This window comes from Cryptomeria japonica, chromosome 4 (genome assembly GCF_030272615.1).
Source record: "Cryptomeria japonica chromosome 4, Sugi_1.0, whole genome shotgun sequence".
NCBI lineage: Eukaryota > Viridiplantae > Streptophyta > Pinopsida > Cupressales > Cupressaceae > Cryptomeria > Cryptomeria japonica.
This window is the reverse complement of record NC_081408.1, coordinates 361718636-361743221: the sequence shown is the minus strand read 5'-3', so window position 1 is coordinate 361743221 and position 24586 is coordinate 361718636. Positions and strand designations below refer to the sequence as shown.

At 36.0% G+C, this 24586-nt stretch overlaps 1 protein-coding gene across 2 annotated transcripts in view; it reads left to right on the top strand.

Annotated features, from left to right (window-relative positions):
- The first annotated feature begins 8877 nt into the window (after positions 1–8877).
- LOC131041003 (uncharacterized) overlaps positions 8878–24586 on the top strand; it is a 108050-nt gene continuing 92341 nt past the window's right edge. The window contains exon 1 of one of the 2 annotated variants that reach the window (XM_057973981.2): positions 8878–9305. In XM_057973981.2, the coding sequence (XP_057829964.2) occupies positions 8951–9305 (355 nt within the window). In that variant the 5' untranslated portion in view covers positions 8878–8950. The remainder of the gene's footprint in view (positions 9306–24586) is intronic. The other variant, XM_057973980.2, reaches the window with a different exon arrangement.

Here is a 24586-nt window from a genome sequence, read left to right as displayed (position 1 = left end):
AGTCTACATTAACCTTGATAACATAAAATAGTTAATCCTTTGCTATCATTAATTTTTTCTTTTATCTAACACTTGTCTTAAATGAGATGTTTGCTCACCTAAACTAGACATGATCCAAATCAAATATTTTTTAATCTTTTTGACACCTTAGCATGAGGTAACATTAGTGTGTGTGAGTTGAAAGATTCTCATATTGTTTCTATGGTTTACCTTTTTGATATTTTTACTTTTATATTTTATTTTTTTTCTAACCCACAATATGCCTACACAGGGCTACAACTATCATTTTATATCATGGTGTGCTTTGAATGGTATAGATTGGGCTAACGTCTATTGTTTCTATGTGTCATGTTTGATGGTTGTTCTCTCAATTGACCCACAAAATTCAAGTACCTTATGATGTGTAGGGATCTCCTTATGTTTGTTGGTTGTTTCATCACAGATCCATTAAGAGCATTATATACCTTGTGAGTGTTGAGGCATTCTTTGTTCATTGTTTTCTTGAGAGTCAGTCCATGCATTAGATACATTTCCACCTTGGTCTTGTATACCTTAGTGCACAAAATCCATAGCTACATTAAATCAAGATTAGTAGGCTCGAAGTTAGTGTAACACATCATCGTGATATTGGATGTCATCATCATCATGTCATTCGTAATCACGTTTCTTACATATTTTTTCCATCTAAACTTTTCTTTGCATCTCTTTTTATGAGGGTTCAATCATGTAGTGTTTGCATGGATAATCTCTCGAGTAGGGATCAAGATCATCCATCATATCACTTTCTAAATTTTAATTTCTCATCCAACTATGACATATCATCATTTTCTTTTTGTTATAATTTTTTATTCTTAGATACTTTTCTTTTTTGTGAAACAATTTCACTCCAAACATCATTTCAAAGAGGGGAGATATATTCACTTTGAAATATTCTTGCATTATTCAAAGCATCGTTTATTAATCATTCATTTATCGATCATTGATTAATCATTCATTTTTTAATCACTTATCATTAGACATTTAATCATTCATCACAATTACCATTTATCAAATAGTTATTACTATTTTCTACCATTCATTCATTAATTAATTAGATTAAAAAAAATGATATATGAATGTGGCAAAGGGTGCCACTTCCATTATAGAGTTTGAATTAGTGTCTAAGACATCAAAATGTATACTACAGTAACTACTAAGAAAACTATAACAAGAAAAATACTTAATGATCTAACATCGTCACTACCGAAATGACGCAAAAAGAAAAGAAAGGCAAATTCCTTACCCAACCATCTTTGTTGTATGTGCTTCACCACCTACAACGACATCCTTCAACCCTTTCGACACCATTGTAATCCTAACATCCTCCATAAGGAATTCCAACTAACCCTTTGCTCGAGCTTTGCGAAAATCTTCATCAAAAGTCATTTTGAAAATGAGAAAGGGCATTAGGGGCCTATTGTAGCATTGGTTGTGAACCCTCATCTACGGTCCTAAAAATTTCCCAAATGAATTACTATGGTTTCCAAACATCATTCAAAGGAAATTTGTAACAAAAGATTTAGGAGTCTTACCTAAATCTCTTTTTATGAGGGTTCAATCATGTAGTATTTGCATGGATAATCTCTCGAGTGGGGATCAACATCATCAATCATATCACTTTCTAAATTTCAATTTCTTATCCAACTACGACATATCATCATTTTCTTTCTGTTATAATTTTTTATTCTTAGATACTTTTCTTTTTGTGAAACAATTTCACTCCAAACATCATTTCAAAGAGGGGAAATATATTCACTTTGAAATATTCTTGCATTATTCAAAGCATCAATTATTAATCATTCATTTATCGATCATTGATTAATCATTCATTTTTTAATCACATATCATTAAACATTCAATCATTCATCACAATTACCATTTATCAAATAGTTATTACTATTTTCTAACATTAATTAATTAATTAATTGGATAAAAAAAATGATATATGAATGTGGCAAAGGGTGCCACTTCCATTATAGAGTTTGAATTAGTGTCTAAGATGTCAAAATGTATACTAATAGTAACTACTAAGAAAACTATAACAAGCAAAATACTTAATGAACTAACATCGTCACTACCAAAATGACACAAAAAGAAAAGAAAGGCAAAGCCCTTACCCAACCATCTTTGTTGTATGTGCTTCACCACCTGTAACAACATCCTTCAACCCTTTTGACACCATTGTAATCCTAACATCCTCCGCAAGGAATTCCAACTAACCTTTGCTCGAGCTTTGCGAAAATCTTCATCAAAAGTCATTTTGAAAATGAGAAAGGGCACTAGGGGCCTATTGTAACATTGGTTGTGAACCCTCATCTACGGTCCTAAAATATTCCCAAATGAATTACTATGGTTTCCAAACAACATTCAAAGGAAAATTGTAACAAAAGATTTAGGAGTCTTACCTAAATGAGGATGATGTCGAAAGATAGCATGGTAGGATTGAAAGCATGTACCATGGTTTTGACATTAGCAAAAACTACTCACAACTCCACTAAAATTCACATAAGATTGTGTTTATATCCCAAATATCGTCAAAAAATACCACAAAAAATCCTAGTGCATAGGGGTAGATTTGCACATCAACAACCAATTGGGGCTACCAAGTGTTTTTAATCCATTGTTGTAGTTCAAAGAGGCTTGGCCAAAAACCTTTGAATCTTCCAGTTTCATCTTTGTAAAATATGATACATTTTCTTCCATTTCTCCTTATCTCCTCACTAAAATGCACTATTGGAGAGGCCAAGGCATATGCTCTAAACCAAAAACACTGATTCAGGAAACCTTTTTTTCGTATTAGGTCAACATAACAGTCCCACCCTGCATCCTACTCAAAGGTCATAAACTATGGGTTTGAGCCACAACATACTCCTATAAAGAACCCCCTACACATCTAACTTCACAATGTTGCAACCCAACACACCTAGCAAAGTGTCGAAGGTTAAAAAATGCCACTAGGAACCCTAATCCACATAGAATCATTCAACTCACGCATGCCAAAAGCTCACATCTCATTTTACATTTCAATTAGATCATATTTTATCATCTAATTAAATGGGATCTAAATATTATTTTTTAATAAATAAATAAAATTTAGATTTCTAACATTGTTAATTAACTCCTAATAGTAACTTATTCTTCTTATTTATCCGTCAAATGAATTGAAAATTCATTATTACCCTTGAAGGAACACAGTGGACTAGTGAGAGGGGTGGTGAATCAGTGATAATAAAAAATTCTAACTATCTAAATACACAAAACTTTAATACCAATAATCAAAACTATGAGCAAAGATACATAACACATTTGCACACACATGTAGATTGCAAACACATGACACCAGATGTACGAGGAAAAATGACGGTGGGGAAAAATCTCAGTAAGAAATGATTTTGGAGTCTATTGCTTCAATTTAGCCTCACAAATAAAATTGATTACAATGTTTATGGGCATCAACCCAAAGGAGCACCAACCCCTGAAGTTTATGGGCACCAACCCAAATGAGCACCAACCCCTAGCTCTGAGCACCCACTCAGAGATTTACAATAATCATGTAATCAAATACAATTTACGTACCTTGTTACTAATGAGGTTTTGTAACACCTTGCTAATTATCTTCTTCTTTCAAACTTAATCCTCTGCACCCTAACCTCTTCTCTAGTTCTATGCTCTTTGCACTTGTCTTCTTTTTGTTCTCTACAAACAACTCTCTTTTTTTTTTGCTCCGATTACCTCTCCTTCTCTACCTCGCATAGTGTATATGACCCACTGTGTTCTCTGCCTTAACTCTCCACTTCTCTGGTCTTGGGTCTCTGTTGCTTTCTATCTCACTCTCTAGTTTGCACACACTTCTATCTCTACCCTGCAACCACTCTACCACAACTCTGAATTTCACACCTCTAAATTTCACACCTCTGCAACTCTTTTAACTCCTCGGTCCAGCATAGCTCTGCAACACTTTCTCACCTTCAGTATTCAATAAAATAACAACAAATTCAACATATTCATCAGTTTGGTCAATCAACAACCCACATCTTTATACAACCTGCAATCACCTCCACAAGGTCAACCGATTGTAAATCATCACAGGCGGTTTGCATTGTTGTCATACAACATGGTCTGTTCAATTTCTCATGTTGTATTAGATTCGCCCATTTAGTCGGTTCACATTTTCTCCAGTCAACAACTCGAGTTCCCAAATGCACAAAATCGCGCCAACCTATGTTCTTCAAAGACTTTAAATATAGATCGTCGATCTTGTAGATATGACCAAAAGACTTGGTCAAATATGCCATGGTAGCGGTGTGCTGAACTGACATTTTTTGCAAATTGCATAATATTGCATGTTATGCACGTCCAACCTTCATGCGGGTTGGCGGGATACATCACCTTTCTTCATTTTCTTGCCCCGCGAGACCATTTTCTTCTAAGCCCGCACCGTGCGGGATAGCGAGATCAACCTTTCACCTTGTTCTTTGTCTCCCTGCAAGACCATCACACATCCAACTTGTATGGTGCGGGATAGCGGATGCTTCTCCCATCTCAATCTTTTCTTTCTCTGCAAGGTCACTTTTCTCTCATACGTCATGCCATGGGATGGTGGGATATTGCATTCGCATTGCTCTTCATGTTATCCTGAGAGGTCTTTTAACACCCGACTATCTTGTTGTGGGGTAGCGGGATAACCATATTTTGTACTGTGGTTATTTCCTCCCAGAGTCTCCCTAGTCCATACTCTCTGGCTGCGGGATAATGGGGGACATCGTTTACCTTGCCTTTCATGTTTCCCCACACGACCATCACTCTCCATTCAAGCACGTCACGAGATAGCGGGGCGACAAGCCTGTCGCGTTATTGACGTGACTAGCCTGTCGTGTTGTTGACATCTTCGGTCGCATAGCCATCGTGTTATTGACATATGCTGTCACATAACCATCATGTTATGGACATCCGTGGTCACATAGCCATCATGCTATTGACATATACAATCACCTTCTGTAGTTTTGTAGATTGAGATAACCTGCATGTTATGCACACTAATTGTAACATTTATGTAACTAACACGGCGTGTTATACATAACTGTAGTTATAATTTTTATGTCAGACAAGATTGCACAATCCCTTACCAACTCAATGACAGTGTCTTCCTTGTCCATTTTTCACGTCCCAATGACTCACTTACTGCTTTCCCTTATGTGACTAACACGGTACATGTTATATGGTGCTGCAACAACACTTATGCTCTTGGTCAAATTGGTTTGCTCCATGCTATCACAACTCTATGACCTTGGTCCTTTAATCACCTGCAAGTCCAATAACAGACTCTTGTGTGCTCTCTATCTTATTTGAGGCCATTGACTCATGCAACCTCCATGCATATTCAACAACACTATATTAGCCAATCTAATCATCCTTTGAGGTACACATCTTCTCGTTGTCAACCTAAGACCATACCAACTCTATCAATCTTGAGATCTTCCTTTGGGGCACATATCAGGCTACATCATCTTATCTGCAACCTACAACATGACCTTGTCGATATTAATGGCAACACAATGCTCTATTATGCAACTTCAACTTTGACATCTCTATCATTTTTGACTAGTGGGTGTGAAGTTGTTACTTAGCATAATCTCTGTCAAGATGCACTTGTTCTCTAGGACACTTATTGTCTCTGCACTCTATACACTACATCACCTCAACTGTTGACATCAATGATAAATTCAATGCCAACAATCCTTATAGGAGTTTTGGTGCAAGAGCACCCAAGACAAGATTGGCCACCATGAGGCCATAATGAAGATTTATGAGATATTTGAGATGTAAGGTCAATTTGACCATTTTATTTTGTAATCGTGGCTAATAATGCCATTTGAAGTCACATTGTTCATGTATTGATTCATTTTGTAATGAGTTGTCATGTGGGTAAAACAATGTCAAAATGAGTAATGTAATTGGGTTCAAGGGGTAGATTAGGATTTTAATGAACATTTTGTGTTCCATAAGGTCTCATAAGACCAATTTGATGTAATTAGGCTAATTAAGTTGTCTAGATAAGAGTCAAGGTACAAAAAGATTAAAAACTTGTCAATTGACAACAAAAAGTGTCAACTTGACAACAAAATAGATGTAAAATGCCTAATGAGTGGTTAAAGAGGTAGTTATGAGGGTGGTTGTCGGTTCCAATAGAAGGAAAGGCTTTATAAATGATTGTAATACTCCACAAAATGGAATGGTGGTAGAGATATTAAGTTTGTGATAAATAAAAAGATCATGCACAGGTTAACACGTGTGTTGAATGATGGAAATGGAGTGCATTCTTGTCTCAGACTGTGACAAGAAAGTTTATGATAGTTTGGTGGATGAATGGTGCAATCCAAGTTGTCCACAAGGGTTGGAGATAGTTGGGTAATGTGTCATGGTGAGTATTGAAGGTGTCCAAGGGGTGTGAGAGTCAGGGACACTTTATTTGTGTGAGTTTAGTGACTGTCTCAGGGATATATGTATGACTGTCCCAAAGAGTTGTGTATGACTGTCATTAAAAAAAACACAGTCATGGCGCAGAGGGAACAACTTTTATTTTAACTGTTCGATTTTGTTGATTTTTGGATATGTTGTTCCTAGCGAAGTTGTATAGGTTCTCACCAAAGAGATCTTCCAAAATTTGTCCGGTTTGCAAGTTATGAGTGGCAGAGTTTTGTACTGTCATAGTTGACAGTGAGTTCATGTTTGTATCACATTTGTTGTGTGTCACCCCAAGTCTCAAAGGAAGTAACAACGGTTTGTTGAGGGTTTAAGGGTAGGAAGTCACAATGTTGTGTTGACACTTATAGATGCCAATGTGTTCAAGAGAGTTGATGTTGTTAGTAGGCATTGCTAGCGCTTTGAAAATGGGAAAAGGATTGGTTGCATGAAGAAGAGACTTAGTTGTCATTGAGAGAGAGTTGTTTGTTGAGTTGTCAAAAGGTGTAAGGTTGCTGTCATAAGGGTATTGGTTTATCAAGGTTGAGTTTGTGATCAGTCAAGAAGGGTATGTGTCCAAGAAGATAAGTGTTTCATAGATGTTGTGATGAAGCAAGGGTTGTGAAAGAAGAGTGAGTATTGGTGGATGTTGAAGATAGGTCCTATTGATGGGTTTTGGAATGGAGTTTTGTTACCAAACAAAGGGGAGATGGAAAGTTCTCTATTGATGATGGATGGGCCCATGATGTCTCTGCATCAAGTTTGAAATGATAATTTTCCATTATGAAGTGCATTATCTTCTCCACTTTATTGAGTTAACTCCAAGGTCAATTCAATCAACTTCAAGTCTTCAATCTCATCTTCTTCCTCCATTTGAATTATTATTTTTATTATTTTTTATAAATATCCCCATTCTCTCACCACTTTAAAATGAAGTTCGTGAGCAAGTTTACTCTATCAAATTCATTATCAAAGTCAACAGTGTTATACAATTGAGTTGCATCCATACCCATTAACAAGCAAGTCGCCGCAACAAGCTTGATCTAAGATTCACACAAAGTTGGAGTTTTTTCTTTTCTTTTTAGTATGTTATTTTCCTTGTTTCAATTGAATGCTTACAATAACAGCTCTATCTTAGGTGACCTTCGATATTTGATAGATATAGCTAATTGGATATAACCAATACGATCATTGAACTCATTAATGCACACCTATCATAATGATTTGATCATGTGACTATGGATTTGGCTTAGGCATGGAGGTGTTTTCGCTGCTATGTGTGAACCAATATCCTCATCTCATCCAAATCAAAATAACACATTCATAACAATATATTGTATATAGAAAACAATAATTTTGAAATAATGAATTTGAAATAATGAATTTGAATGCATTTATTAATAGTAAACATTCAATCACATTAATCTAACTAATCATGAACTTTCCATTACAATAACTCAATATTCATTCCCATAGTTAAAAAAATAGATACTGTCTAATTTATTGCGCCTAATTTTATATCATCAATAATTCAAATAAAGTCTAAAAAATATTCTTCTAACGTAATTAAAATTTACCAGCATCTTTTAATCAAACTCATACACGAATAAGCATATGTCATAATAGTATTTTGTATGTATTATTCATAGATATGTTCATTTCGAGCACATCTTTATGAGATAAAGATGAGTATCAATGTATAATTTGAATGGAAAGAGTTATCAAGATAGATGCTTATAGGCTAAAGAAGTAAACCCATGCTTGAACACCAAAATTGTTGATGCCTAGTGAGACCCAAAGAAGCAATCATCTACGAAGAACAAAACATCAAATACAGTTAAAATAACAGATGAGATTTGAAGATGCTCTCGAGACCCATAAGTGGTTATTTGACAATTTGACATTAATGCATCATGGAAACACGATCATATGTGGAAGCATTCTTTACTATAAATCCTTCTAATGCAATTGAGTGCTTAATGAATCCAAAGATTGGATACCTTAATTTGTGACTCATATGAAATTGAGGGTTTAATGATTGAAGTAAATAGACACATCTTGAATTTTGAATTGAAAGATATTTCACTTTGAATTGAATCAATTAAATATACTAAAAAAAATGATATAATATTTCATAATTTTTTCATTTCATATATATAATATGTTTATAATCTATACAATTATTTGATTCTTATCCGATTTGAAATCAATCTTTATCAATACATAATTTAAAAATAATGATTTAGAGAACCAATAAAATCCATTTACCACTCGTGCTCTAAACGACATTGAGGAAATATAACCATAACAAATTAACAATTGAATGTGATTAGAAGAAATTAATATTAAGAAATTGATTTTGGCGGGAATACATAGATTTTGAGTTATGAAAAGGGCGAACGAAACCCTCCGCACAAAGGGTGAGGGTGAGGGTAGATGGTAAGGAGAAATGGAGGATTTTGGCGGATGGGAGGATGTGGATTTGGACGAGTCTGACCTTGTGAAGAAATTGCAGGCCTCACAGCGCCTCCCGCCCAATCATTATGACAAGCACACGATTTCTCAGCTCTCAATTCCTCCTCACAACAAGGCTGCCGAGGAAGAGGAACAAAATATCAGGGCGCCTCGCAGAATCCCTGGCCCAGCTGGAGCTCTCCACAGAACCTTTCATACAAAAGACGGCAAAACCTCTGTAAATGAGCCACGCGGACCTCAACTCTCCGCTTTGTGCCCCCAAATTGACTTGGATTTTGGACAAGGTCCGTGGCTCTGCGCAATGGATTATCTACACAGGGAAAATCCTGGTATATCTTCATATGCCTCTTCTCTCCGGATGCTTTTGATTGCCATTGGAGCAGTGGGAGCTTGAATTTGTCATTGCAACGTTTATAAAAAGATGATATCGAGAATTTGTGAATATGGGTATGGCTGTGTTACATTTATATGTTGAGTCACCTGGAGATGCGAGTGTGGTTAAAGGTACAAAACCGTGAGTTTTCTGCTGGCTATAAAACTGTTAACAGCTAAATAAAATTAATCGATCACATTATAAAGCACATTGACTATCAAGTTATTAACCATCGCAATTCTAATACATTATAACAAGTTCAAAAAATACATCTTTTTGGTTGGCCTTTCGGTATGGAGCGTAAGATTGTGAATCTTTGGATGCCTGTATTCTATACAGTGGTTCCTTTCCCACACATTTTTCTGGGATGCTGCAGCTAGCAGTTAAGGTGGCCAGGCCTAGTGACTCTCCTGTTCCAGAAAGCTTAAATGGCTTTCACTTGTTGCCTCCCCTGTTTTAATGATTAAACTCAACTGTAGCCGCAGCAAATGCAACAATTTTGGTCTAGTGGCATGCTCCTTAATTTCTAAATTCAGGTGGGCTTCAATTTATGTAAAAAATGTCCCAGTACAAACGATTTACCTTTATAAGAGAAATCAAGGGAAGCATCAATCTAGGTAACCTGCCTCCAGGGATTTTTTCTGCCAGTTTCTCGTTTCTAGAGGATAGGCACGTCACGGTATTGCACTTTTTTTTCGTTCCCTTTCTCCCACTTTTGAACCATCCGAGGAGTCAATCATGAAAGTCCCCATTTAAGTCTGTCTATATCACCGACTGAAATTTTGAGAGAATATATTCTAGAAGAAATTGGACCTTTTTTGTGTCTCTTGCATGCGTTGGAAAAGCATTTAGAAAGAAATATATTGGATCTGTGTATGCACAGGTCTTGGTTCTATGAATGCTGTTCAATAAGATAGTAGTGACTTCTTTGACATTCAGTCTCACAATTTTGAGAGCCAGTATTTTAAATCTCATGCCTGTAATGAATGCAAGCAGTTGGAAAAAGGCTACGAGTGTGCAAAAATTGAAATTTAGAAATATCGGAATGCCTCATAGCTCGGTACCAGTGGCACAGGCTTTCAAAAGCCTAAGAAGGACCGTGAGGAATTTCAAGAATGAGGACTATAATTTTCTATGCCATCCTCGCGCTCTCTAAGCCAAGGTGACTTAGAGTTTATGACTTCCATAGTTAGTTTGGAAAATAATTTTTTCAAAAGACTGAAACTCAATTGATGAGGTGGATGGTTTGATATTTCTTTTGACTATCTGCAACATTCAGAATCTCGCGATTGCTTGTTTGACTACTTCGATTAAAAAAGCTATGAAGATTGTTTAGAGAGGATGCCCGCTTTGAAGAAGGTGAATATTGATCAACATTAACTTCTTTGAAGCAATCTACTAATTCATAGAAAGTTAGTAAAACCCACTTAAGAAGACTTTCTTTAAATAGAATTGGAAATAAATTCACTTTTATATAGTTTTAGCTGAGATTACTCTTAAGCTAGCTTCTTCTTAATGGTTCATATGTTTTTCTTGAAGAAACAGAGTGAGTCTTTTGTGAGAAAAAAAACTAGGGTGAATATCTCTTTTGAAGGAATACTAAGAGTTCTCTTCCGTTAATGTAAGAAATAGGTTTCACATCATGTGGTAGATTGAGGGCAAGCTTGTAAAAGGGTTTCATGGTGGTATTGGAGGCCAGAGGCATTTAATAAATTTGATAATATAAACTTTGTTTTATGTGGATGAGTAGTGCAAGTGAATAGGGCCAAACATTGATAAGAGAGAGAAGCCTTCTTACATTTGAACCAAGGGAAAGGTATGTAGGAAGGGTAACAAAAAGAGAAATTGTCCAAATTATGTCCTTTCTAAACCACAAGAAAACTAGGAAAGAGATTTGTGCCTGTTCATTTTACATTAGACAACGTAAAATGATAAGGAAAAGAGGAATGACAACGAAAAAACCCAACAAATTAGTAGAGGCTTAAAGATGATGAATGGGCAAAGAGGCTTTGCATTTTGACCTCTTGGATGAGAACATCTAGGAGGCAATAACAGAAGAGTAGGTAGACATAGTTATGGTTAAAAATAGTGAAAGAAGAGGTTGTGTTGAAAAAAACAGGGCAATACCCTTCCCAAAAGTTCTTTGAACCTTGGCTTAAATCTACATGGCTAAGTAGTGAAATTATCAAATGGTTTAGTGATGGAATTATCCTACCATGTGTATAATGTTAATTGTTTGTTTTTGACGTCGTTAGGTAATATGGTCAAGAGTGCTCGAGAGAGATGGTTTTGGTATTATGGGCAATCCCTCTTTAAAGACATGCCCTAAAGTTTAGACGTGGAAATAAAATAGTTACATAAGCATGAAATTTACTCATGCAATATTATATTTTCCTTTTTGATATTCTACACCCATCGGGGATCTTTTAAAAGTGTATTCTACCAACATTTCATTCCCTCACATTAATGCTTGTGTTTCAATTTCTTTGCTTGTAAAAGATCATTTAGTAGATGGTAATGCGAATTTTGCTGAACTAATCTAGTTTAGTACAATGAGAAAAAAACATATAGTGAAAATGACATTTACTGATAACATAGCTCATGGGGTCTCTAGATAAAGACATCTTTTAATGTATCCTCTCCCAAAAAGGACCAGCTAATACCATCTCAAAGAAACTCAAAGAAGTCACATCCAATACAAGAGTAAAATGATGATGAAAAGACCTTCAAGGTCAATTCTTATCTTTTGACTTGGCTCACAAATTTTGAAAGAAAATCACATCCATTGCATATGAAATGAATCAGTAATATGGATACGGAATCAATTAAAGTGCTCCTTTTCAATCACCTCTCCTCATACATAGGATTCTAAAGAAGACATACTGCACACTTGTTTTTGAGAGTACATGCTAAATCACCAATAGTAAGACTGCTTATTAAAAACTGAATCTTCAACTCTAGTCGTCCTCTCACATTTGTCTTAATGCTAAATCACCAATAGTAAGACTGCTTATTAAAAACTGAATCTTCAACTCTAGTCGTCCTCTCACATTTGTTTTCATGCTTCTTTCTCTACAGTAGCATGCAGATGCAGAGCCTGTATGCAATGTGTAAGTTAATTGAATTCTCTTTCCCTGAACTATGACTACTGCCATTCAATAAGAGACTCACAGGCAGGAATATTGTAAAGCAAGGATAAAATGTCATCAGATTTCTCTCCCTTTCTCTCGCTCTCTCATTTCCATGTACATACTCACTGAATGTAACACTCCTAGCATTGTCTCCCCAAATTTTCTGCTTGAATTGAATTGAATTGAATGCAAATTGCTTGAAGGATAAGAAAAAGTGTGTGGTTTTAATGCATGTAGTCTTTTCTTTTATCTTTAGATAAATTTTCATGTATCTTCCACAATTTATCAATAAGAAAAAATGGGTGTGATGTTATGTGGAAAACCATTCGATATGAAAGGTTTTAAGTTTTTAACCTAGGTTACCGGGTTCGCCCTTGGGACGCCCTGGTACGGGTCCGGGTTCGACCGGGTCCGTGGTACGGGTCCGGTTTGACCAGGGTTCGAAAAACCCAGGGTGGGTTCGACCCTGGTCGAACCCAGTCGAACCCGGGCGGACCTAGTCGAACCCGGGCGGCTGGGCGGCCCATAAAGTCAAAAAACAAAGCAAATTTTTTTTTTTTTCAATTCCGCCTTGTAAAAAGTGAAAGTTATACTTGAATATTTTGTCATTTTGATATTGAACTTGATGTATATGATGCTATTATCAATTATGGTATGATCATGATGCTATGATTACAAGTTTATGTTTGTTTTGTTGTTTATATGATGCTATGTGACATGCATATTTTAATTCATGCTTATAGGCTTCACAAATATCAAAAAATATATATATATATATAAAATTTACATGTTTTTGTACTAACGAACCCAAACGAACCCAAACCCCTTTTCAAAATTTTGCCGTACCGGCGTACCGGGTTCTTCGAACCCGAACCGGCAACCCGAACCCGAACCGGCAACCTAGTTTTTAACCATCATTTCTTTGAGCCAAAAGACACCATGTAATGCCTGCCACCAGCCGTCTATGATTGGAATGATCAAAGAGGAATACGGAATATCATAAAAAGTCAAAATTAATTACATGATGACGAAATGAAGGGTTATGATAATTAAAAATAAAAGGTGTATAAAGGAAGATAAAACCAAGAGGGAGCTAGGAATTGATCAAGACGTTATTTATTTTCCTTTTGGAATACGAATTAAGGATTCGTAATCTGAGAGGACAAAACCCCTCAAGATAAGAAATATAAGGATGAAAATCCTTAATTTCTACTGTCAGATTAGTGGATGAAAACTTTTAACTTAGGCAGAAATTTAGGAACATTTTGAAGGCACTTATGCAAAGAGAGATTAATGCAAATTTGAAAAAAAGAATTACTGTAGAGGCTAAAAGGATAATTTTATATTTTCAAGAGACACATCATAAGCTTTAAATCTGAATTATATAATAAAGTTATTTCTAAGATAAATTATTATTTATAATCAACTAAGAAATTATAATTGTAAGCTAGGGTTATTTATTTACTGTAAAATAAGGAAATTTCAGATTGGGAAATTACAATTGTTATCAGGAAATTTATGCAGTGGACCCAAAGAGATCAGAGAGCCTCAAAGAGAGAAAAGAAAAAACTAGAGGTAGCATTACAAGAGGCTAGCAACCAAATTAGAGGTAGAGGAAAGAATAAGATGGTCAATTGAGAGGAAGAACGAGAGAATGAGTGGAAGGCTTATATGCAAAGACAAGAATAAATGACAGAATTACTCTTTCAAATGCTTCAAAATATGAATAATACAATCAATTTCCTCATGCCTGCATGAACTAGTGTAAGAGAAGATAGTAATTCAAATCATTTAGCGTCAGAACATAACAATAGAACTCCACTTGGATGACCACCTACAACCACACAGCCCACATTCTTGCCTCGAGTTGAGCAACCATGGGGAGAGGAAGAGGCAAACATGGTAGAAAATGACTTTGATGAGTGCATAGATGCATACTCAAGTCTTGATCCAGATATCAGAAGACACATTCCATTTATGGTTTATACAATTTCACAATGCAAGATCAAGGAATATTTCAAGAGGAGGAAAAGACAATCCAACGGAGATATGCAATGAAGGTTAAGTAAGCTGACTCTCCCTACTTTTAATGGTTCAGGGAAGGTCATTGCACGGGCATGGGTCCAAAAATTAGATACCTATCTTTCACTTAGTCCGATGACAAAAGATGAAGCTGTCAAGTTTTCCATTCTTCACTTGGAGTGTACAAGACATGAGTGGTGACATCATGGCCTGATTACACAAGGGCATCATCAAATTATGACATATGCTGATTTCACACAAAGGCTCATAAACAGATTTGATAGGGAAGACCTGAAGATGCACTTTAGGGAGTTGACATGATTAAGACAGCCGGGTGCAGTAGAAGATTATGTAGCAGAATTTCAAAAGATTCTAGTCATGATTCTGGATATTACTGAGAGGAGACTCATGTTTCTGTTTATTGAAGGGCTTTTAGTGTCACTTTGGGGTTTGATTCAAGATTTTGAGCCATCATCTCTATAGGATGCTATTCGAAGGGCTTTGAAATTGGAAGATTCAACAACCAAAAACAAATTTAACCCAAAAGAGCACTGACAAAGCAGCAAGAGAAACCCTTCCAAAAAGATACCCTCAACCAATAGCATTGCTTCCAAAACCAAACAAGGGTGAAAAACTAAGAATGAGCTTTAGAGTAAGAAGTTGTGCTTTTCTTGCAGAGAGCTGTGGGAGCCAGGCCATATATGCTTGGGGAAGGGGCAAATACACTATATAGAGGTTCATCGCAAGGTAGACTCAAAGATCGAAGGAATTGAGCCTAAGGCTATGGCTAATGAGATAGAGTATGAAAACAAAGAAGAATAGGAGATTTCGAGAGGCATTCTTCCTACTCTTTCCAAAGCATCCAAGTACCATGCTTTGAGAGTTTGGGAAGTTTTGCAGGGTCACAAGGTGATAGTGTTGATTGATAGTGGGGCCGCTCATAATTTTATAGATGCAGATTTAGTTTCTAGGAAAGGTTTGGATACAACAAAGTTTGATGGGTTGAATGTTATGCTTGTGGATGACCATATCATTCCTTGCAGGGGGAGACTACAACAATCCAACCGATATTTGGCAGTTAGCAAGTCAAGGATGATCTATGTGTTGTGGGAGGCGAAACAAATATAATCCTAGGGGTGCAATGGTTGCACTCACTAGGAGAATTTTCTCAAAACTATCAAAATATGGAGTTCAAATTCAAAACAGATGGGAAAGACATGATACTCTAATACATTTTGAATGGAGCCCCAAGCATGGCTGAAATGAAAAGAATGGAGATGTGTGTTTGGAAAGACCAAGCCACTCCATACATGGAGATAATCAAGGACTCTCTCTAAGGTAGTATACTTCACTATGATAATGCTTGGTCCAATTTGAATATGATCATTACAGCACTCCAAAAATGACTACCATATGAGGTATTGGCTAAAAGAGACCCTTTTAGGAAGAATCATCATTCTAGCATGGCTGTTTGGGATTCTGGAGGTAAGATCTGTAAGACATGGGTCATTGTGAATATTGCTGCCCATCTCAGTATTGCTGCTACTTATATTTTTAGCTTTCCCATCCATTCAAGACAGCCATACAGAAGAAGTTAAGAGGCATCTTCCATTTTTAAACCTTGAGGAGGTTATTGGGAATGCATGAAGGTTTCAACCAACATTTCTCTATTTTTGATCAAGAAAAAGAAAAATGACAGCCATGGCAAAATATTTCATTTGACAGTAAAGTTGAACTCAATAGCGAAGTTTTGGAAGAGGCATTTGCTCATGATGTTGAAGCTTACACATATGATGATAAGGTCATTAAAGAAGCAAGTGTGATGGGGAAACCAGGATTAGTGATTATTAGTATTACTACTAAAGATGATAACTTATTTGTTGCAGTGCCCAGGATTGATGATCATGGATCCATGGTATGCTGTGACTTGAAGTGGCTAAAGCTTCTGGAACTGTTATTGCTTGAGGACAAGCAATCTTGGGAAGGGCAGATTGTAATGCGCCTACACATAAATAAATCGCTGCTAGCTGCCTATGATAGGAGTGATCAAAGAGGAATAAGTAATATTATAAAAACTAAAAATTAATTGAGTAATGAAAAGGTCAAAAGGTACAAAATAAAGGGTCATGACAATTAAAAAGAAAAAGGTATGTGAAGGAAGTAAAACCGAGAGGGAGGCAGGAATTGATCAAGACATTATTTCCTTGTGGACAATGAATTAAGGTTTGGTAATTTGAGGACAAATCCCTCAAGGTTAAAGATTTAAGGACAAGAACCCTTAATTTTTATTGTCAAGTTAGTGGATGGAAACTCCTAATTCAGAATGAAATTTAGGAACATTACAAAGACATTTATACAAAGAGAGATCACTGCAAATTTGAAATAAGAATTACTGCAAAGGCCAAATAAGTTTATATTTTCAATAGGCACATCATAAGCTTTAAATCTAAATTATATAATCAAAATTATAATTTTCAGAATAAAAAATTATTTCTAATCAACTATGCAATTGTTATTGTAGTTAGGGTTAGGCATTTATGCAAAGATAGATCGCTGCAAATTTGAATGCAGAATTACTGCAGAGGGTAAAAGGATAAATTTACGTTTTCAAGAGACACATCATAAGCTTTAAATCTGAATTATATAATCAAATTTCTAATTTCTAAGATAAATTATTATTATTTTTTTTTGGTAGGTAATAGGCCAAAGCCGAGTATTTTGAATTATTATTATTATTATTATGTTTGATTAGATTGACCCTAGACCTTCTCACAACTTAGAATTTATTTTAGATGTCCTTATTGGGAATTGAACTTGGGTCTCCACAGTGAGAACCCAGCGTTTTAACCAATTAAGCTTAACCCCTTGGACTTCTAAGATAAATTATTATTTATAATCAACTTTGTAATTACTATTGTAAGTTAGGGTTATTTATTTAAGGCAAAATAAGGAAATTTCAGACGAGGACATTACACAACAAAACAAAAAACACCCAACTACAATAAGATTATCCTATTCTATTATGATGATCGCAATAGGATCGGCCTAAATTCTATTATTGTCCTAATCCATGACTTCTATTCTTGCGGGTTCTAGGAGAGGCATAGAGAATGCAATAGTAATAGCCTCTATACACTTTTGAAGATAAGCAAGCTTCTTGTTACTCTTACTGACCAGAGGATAGACCTCACACACTTGATTATTGTAGTTTGCATTATGAATGACCAGGTTATTGTTAAGTTAGTAGTTAGCACTTGAAGCAACAATTGTATTTGAGGAAGGAATAATATTGATCACATTATAAAGGCTTTTGTGTTCATATGTAGAACTGGGTTCCTTTGTCATCTTGCCAACCAAAGCTTGGGCAGTTATAGCATTTGAGTATCCATATTCTTTACTACTTTGATACGATCTTGAAGCTCAATTTTCATCATTAGGGGAGCTGCTTATACAGATAGGTATAGAATTTTCCGTTATATTTTATGCATGGGATCATTCTCATCAGTCTTGGACATATCATCTATAATTAGCTTCCACATGTTGTGGCTAGGAGGAGAGTTCATAGGATAAATCTTGTTGTTAGGGAAAACCATTTCCTCCTCTCTCTTCCTCTTGCAACTAGTGTAAACTACGCCACAATAAAAACAGGCACATCATAAGCATAGAAGACTATGACAACATGATCAAAATTTCTATATTTCTTTTTCTTTTTAAGGGTAGAATGTTTAATGATAGGTCATGAGTTAAGGAGAGCACAATAGCAAGCCATAATGTCATGGGCAAAGGATTCCAGAATAAGAATGAAAATCATATATTCACTCCTCATACAAGTCCAGGCAGATATGACTTAGCTTTTCCCAGTATCATTATGGTTTACCTTCTTCTCCATGATATCACAATAGCAATACAATACATTTAAACAACTTACAATTCTGTTCTAGACATTCCCCACACATTAAAGATTCAAGACCAGCCTGCTACAACACCAACTTTAGATTTTAATGTTTTATTAATTGTTGTAAACAAAAATGTGGCATAGGCAGATTTAACACAATTTCAGTCACTTCAATGTCATGCTCTTTCCTCTCTATTATAAAACTTATTATTGAAAGACCAATTAATGATTGGTTTTCCAACAATTTCAATTTGGAGACATGTTCAGGTCACTGGAGCTAATGAGAATGCAGGGGGTGTTCCAAAGCAAATTGAAGAAGCTTGTCTTGTATTTCTGGGTCCAGAAATGCCCTGCCACAAATGAAGATAATATATTTTTTAAACTAATTGATTCTGTCAAAACCCAATTTCTAGGGTTTTGAAGTTCTGAAAATTAATGATTTTTTTTCTGATTTTCTCAACTTAAATGATCGTCTGTTTGTTCTATTAAACTGATATGATTATTGACTACTTTTGTACATGTTGAAGAAATGTACCTTGAATATCAGCGACAACTTACACTACAAAAGACTTGCATTCCATTCATACAACTCTAGATTACAATAGTATTCTTGAATAATCAGCTGTTAGTTGGATTCAAATGCCTGTAGTTCTGATTTACATGGCAGATAGTATGACATTGCTGATTTCACACTCTTTTACAGCCATTTTAATGTTTATATTAAGCATAGAATTTGCTGGTACAATAAGAAAATCTGATACAAACTGATATAAAAATCAGTATTAAATAAAGCTTGTAAACACCAATGAAATTACATGAACACTTCCTAACAGTGTCTTCTCAAAATGGCTAAGAAACTCACATTGTTTCTAGCTAAAATCAAAGACTAAACAACGTGACTATAATACAAAGATTGAATTGGATTAAACACAAGATATTATTAATTGAATATGGAGATTCGTATACAAAGCCATAAATTATAAATCAATAGTTGCTGAAATACAAAGCTTGCAACAAATATCAAACACTAATCAATTTGCAAAATCACATCACAAATAACATGTAAGTGGGCTTGAATTCAGCTGAATCTTTAACATAATTATACAATGCAAATGTCATAGTTAACTTATAAACGAGAAGTCTGCTCTGCTAGGGTTAGGTCTTCAAGATGATCGTTTCTGGTGCTGTTTGGAGCAGGTTCCCAATGGGAACTGTAGGTGGGTGCCCCCTGCGGGCGTCCCCATCTCCCCCCCTCCAAAAAGGGGGACCCTGCTGACTTTGCTGTTTTGGGTCAGAACGTTGCTGCCTCTGCTGTTGCTGGTCAGAGATCTGCAGTACAACCTTCAGCTTTATTGTCTTATCAGCTGGAGTCCTTTTTTTCAGAAGAGGAACCTGCAAGTTTTGTTGACAAACTGTTGGGTGACAGATCTACTAAAATGAACAAAGTTTCATCCCTCTCTGAGTGAAAGAGGCCTTGCAAAATCAATGGTCTATTGGTTGAAGTCTTTGATGAGTCGATGAACGATGCTATTGCTGAACTAAGCCTGTCTTTAGTGGGTAAGTTCCTTGCTTTCCGTCCTAATATTAATCATTAGGAAATGGGTAGATCTTCATTGGAAAGTTAAAGGAAGTGTGAAAATAAGTGTTATGGCCAATGGGCTCTTTCTCTTTAGCTTTGTGAATCAAGATCTTGTTAAGATCCTTATTGAAGGCCCTTGGACCTATGGTAGTAATTTAAAAAACTTTCCGTCTCTTTGCAAATGGAAACCAGGGTTAGATCCTAAGAAGCACCTTAGGGCAGTGGCTCCAACCTGGATTTGCCTCCTAGGCCTTCCTCTAGAATATTGGACCTATTGAGTCTTTAGAGGGATTGCTGAATCCTTTGGGAGTCTCTTGGCTGTGGACAAAATAACTCAACACAAATCTAGGCTAATTTTCGGTAGGATATGTGTCAATGTGGCGGTCAACTTTGCCCTACTCACTCATGTTACCCTCCACTCAAGATATGGATCTTGGGATCACCCTATAGAATATGAAAATGCTAAAGCTTATTGCCAAGTCTGTAGGAAATATGGACACTTTAGGAATGAATGTAAAAAACAACCTATTAGGAAACAGTTTGCTCTAAAATTTTTGTTCAGGACACATCTTCTTTGAGTAAGGGGACTACCGAGAGCTCTGGGATCCCGATGGTAGCAAAGGCTGGGATCCCAACGGTTGAAGAGGTTGAGAAGACTCATAGATTGAATAAAAATAAATGAATAGATGATCTTACAACGTCCTCATCCAAGACAAGGCAAGATAATCAAAAGATTGTGGAAGACCAGATAAATGGAGGGAAAGACCTTGTTTTATCTGAGATAGACCAAAACAAGGCAGCAAATATCCCCAAGGAAGGAGAACCAAAATTTAATAAGGAAAAAACTAAGGAAACCATTTTGGCAAAAGATAATAATTTGATTGTGGATCTATGTTCCTTAGATACTAAGAAGGCACAACATTAAATCAAGGGGTTAGTGGTTGGGCATGAGCAACAAGCACAAAGTTTGGAGAAGGAGCTCATTCATTGTGATAAGGAGAATGTGAATCTTGGTAAATGCTGGTTTGATAATGAAGGAAAAGGAAATAATCTTGATCAGGGTATAAAGAATTTTAAAGAAAACTTGGCCCTCTTGGGATTCTCTTCTAACCCTCCACCTAGTAAATCTAAGAAGACTCATGAAGAAGAGGACTCGAAAATGGAATGGACACAGGTTGGTGTCAAACCTAAAAAGAAAAAGAAGGCAGATGTGGGAGAGGATGCCAAACTTGGAAGACCTTCTCAAAGAAAATCAAGAAATAGGGATGCAACCAAGGAAGTGGCTACTGGGAGGCAGAAGACCCTTGATGGCCTCTCTGATCCAAAAATGAAAAATAAATGAAAAGATGGGGACCCCTTAGATGGGGAGTCTCCTTTGCAGCTCAAGGATGAGCTGATTTCTATCCTCTTTTGTAAAGATGCGGATTTTGTCTTGGAATATGAGAAGCTTAAATAGCCATGTTAAACAACATATGCTTAAATGTACTCTGCTAGAGTAGAGGGTTGATATCCTTCTCCATCAAGAAACTAAAATGAAAAAGGAAGCTTTTCAAAACATTGTTAAAAAATTTGGCCTTGTGCTGATTTTTTTGTAAGTGATGCGGAAGGTGCTTCGGGAGGCTTAGCTACTCTTTGGAACTTGATCTCTTTTTTAGGGACTATGTGGCATTCGTCCAAGAATAGCTTGATGGTTACAATGCAAAATTTGAAGTCTAGTCAAGTTTGGAATTTTATTAATGTTTATGCCCTAAATGCTCGATCCCCCAAAGTCGCTTTTTGGAACTCCTTGGCCTCTTTATCCTAAATTGTTCGGCTAACAAGTGGATGTTGGGAGGAGATTTTGACTCCCCCTTATACCTTTTTGAAGAACAGGGTGGTTTTGAAGACTTCTCAGATAGTATGAGTGATTTGGCTGATTTTATTTCTGTTGTTGGTCTTATGGATATAGGGTTGCAAGGTTCCTTATTTACCTGGTCAAACAACAGACAGGGAAATCACCTAATCCAAGTCAGAATGGATAGGTTCTTGGTCTCTAGCAACTGGGATAATATTAATATCCTTTCCTTGTTTGCTCTCCCAAAGACGGGGTTAGATCATAATGCCATTATTCTATCTTGGGATGAAGGGTTACTAAAGGCCCCTTCCCTTTTAGATATGAAATCATGTGGACCTGTCATTCGGATTTTAGGAAGCTTGTGGAGAAATGGTCGAGCCTTGTTGCAGGTACTCCCATGTGTTGTGCCTTGCACACACTCCCTGTCTTCGACAAGGACCTCTTCTTTTTGTTCGCTTCGTTGAGGTCCTGAAGTAATTTTTGTCCTTCTGAGAGAGAGAGAGCTTGGAGGTAAAGCAAGAGGAGAATAAGGTGAATGCAAGCCTATACATCTGAATCTAAGCATCAAACCTCACCATATGAAGAAGGAGAAGAAGGGTCTTCAATAGCCAAATTTGGACTTGAAACTAAATTCTAAAGTTTTCCTACAAAATTTGGTGATAGCTCATCTAGTAGGATTAAGACTCTATTCCCTAAAACCTTCCAAATACCAAACTTTTCCCTTAAAACTTAAGTTCATCCTAGAAGTTCGGTGGTTGAATTTTAAAAGGAATTAGCATATTCCCAAATTGTTTCCAAACTCCTAAATTTACCCGAGATTTTAAAAAAGGTGCCCCAAAACTTAAGTTTTGACAAAGTTTTTAAGGGATCAGTGAAAATTTCGGTATTTGCATTCGAATTCGGAATAAGCTTATTCCCATTCATGTTCCCAAAGTTTTTAGTTTGTTGAAAAAGTTAAGTATGAAATAGAGCGAGTCTAAATTTTGGTGCCTTTACTCCTAAAAGTTTTTCAAATGTCGAAGTTCATGTCAAACTTTATCTTGAGACATTAAAGGTCGAGTTTAATAATTTTTTAAAACGTGGAACTCCAATATCGGTGTTAGCAATAAAAAATGGAATAAACCGTTTATTCCAAAGAGCACTCCCAGCATCGAGGAAAAGTCTGAACTTATCCAAGGTTTAAAAAGAGCAAGTTTAAATCAAGATTTAAAAACAAAAGTAGCGAAACTTGGTGTTAGCATGAAAGCTATGAGTAAGCTTGTTTCTAAAATGTTTTAAAGCAAACTTTATGAAGATCGCACCACAAAGAAAGAGAATCGTAGAGCCAAAATCCATGAAGGAGAATTGTAGAGCTAGAAATCACGAGACATGACATCATCTCTAGGAGGAAGGCGTCTAAAAAGAAAATCGAGAGGAATTGCTAAGGATAATTGAAGCAAGGCAATCAAGAAAGAAAAAAAATGATTGCTGAAAGAGAAATCACGAGATAGGAATTGTTGCAAAAGGGAAACATTAAAAAAGAAGTAAATCAAGCCAGCCCAAGAAAGTAAATCATGGAGCCCAAAATCGCAGAAGGAGGATTGCTTGAAAAGAATCGTCATAGAAAGAAGCAAATCGCACAAGAAAGAGGATGACCCAAGATTGGGCCTCTTTTAAAAAATTTCATCAAAGCAATTTCCCTAGGTTTGTTTTTCTAGTCTAATGGCCATTTCAGCTAGTGATTGAAAGTTTGTGCTTGATTAGGTTAATAACAAAATGCTCTGTTCAAACCCTAGGTTAAAAAATGTATTTGTGGTTTAGCTCATTTTCAAAATTTGTTTAAATTGTTGCCCAATCCAAACCCTAGATTAAAACATGAGCATTACCTAGGTTGAAAACCAACCAAAAAACTACGTTGCCATCTCAAATTCGGGATTTGCATCGAAAATCAGAATTAGGGCCTGTTCCTGAAAGCCCTCCTAAGTCCAAACTTTTTCCTAGAAGTATGGAAAGTTCAGTTTTTGCACAATAAAGTGGATTAAACCTTATTTCGGAAAAGCTTCCGAATACCGAATTTTTGCCTCGTTGATTGGCAAACATTGGAAGTGTGAGGTTTTCCTAAGTTCTGAAAATGTGTCCCAAGCCTGAATCTGAAACTGATGATTGTTGCCTGCGTAAAATTGCTAATCAAATACTTAAAATTGCTTCCTCGCATCTAGTCATGCTTTAAGTGGAAACTTTTTATTGTTGTGCTAACGTCTTGTTGATGTGTATTTTATGTACATACGAACATAGAATAAAATACCAAAGTATTTCTCTCTCTTGAACAAAATCACCTTATATGCTAAGATCACTAGAAGTTCATATGATGATTCCAAGATTTCTATGGTCACGACTTGACATGTGGGTAACTCAATGGTTGATGTGAATTGCTGTTTTCACTTGGGGACTTATGTAATTGTTCAATATGGAGACTTTTCATGAATCAGATTTGGAATAGGAATGCTGAGGACTTAGGATTTTGCAATTCAGCTCTTGATCTAATGTAACAAAGATTTTTAAAAAAGGACAAAAGGAATAGGGTTTAGGAATTCTATTCTAAAGCCTAGAATGCAAGAAAAGGGTGAACAATTCATTGGAATCCTACTAGGCAAGGTCTCATCATCAAATTGAACAACTTGACACAAGCTTAGTGCAATCATCTAAAGCATATCTCATAGATGTTCAAATCATTACCATCAAACATTGATACCATTCAAGTTAATGCATAACAATCGAAGTTAAGTGCGCATAAAAT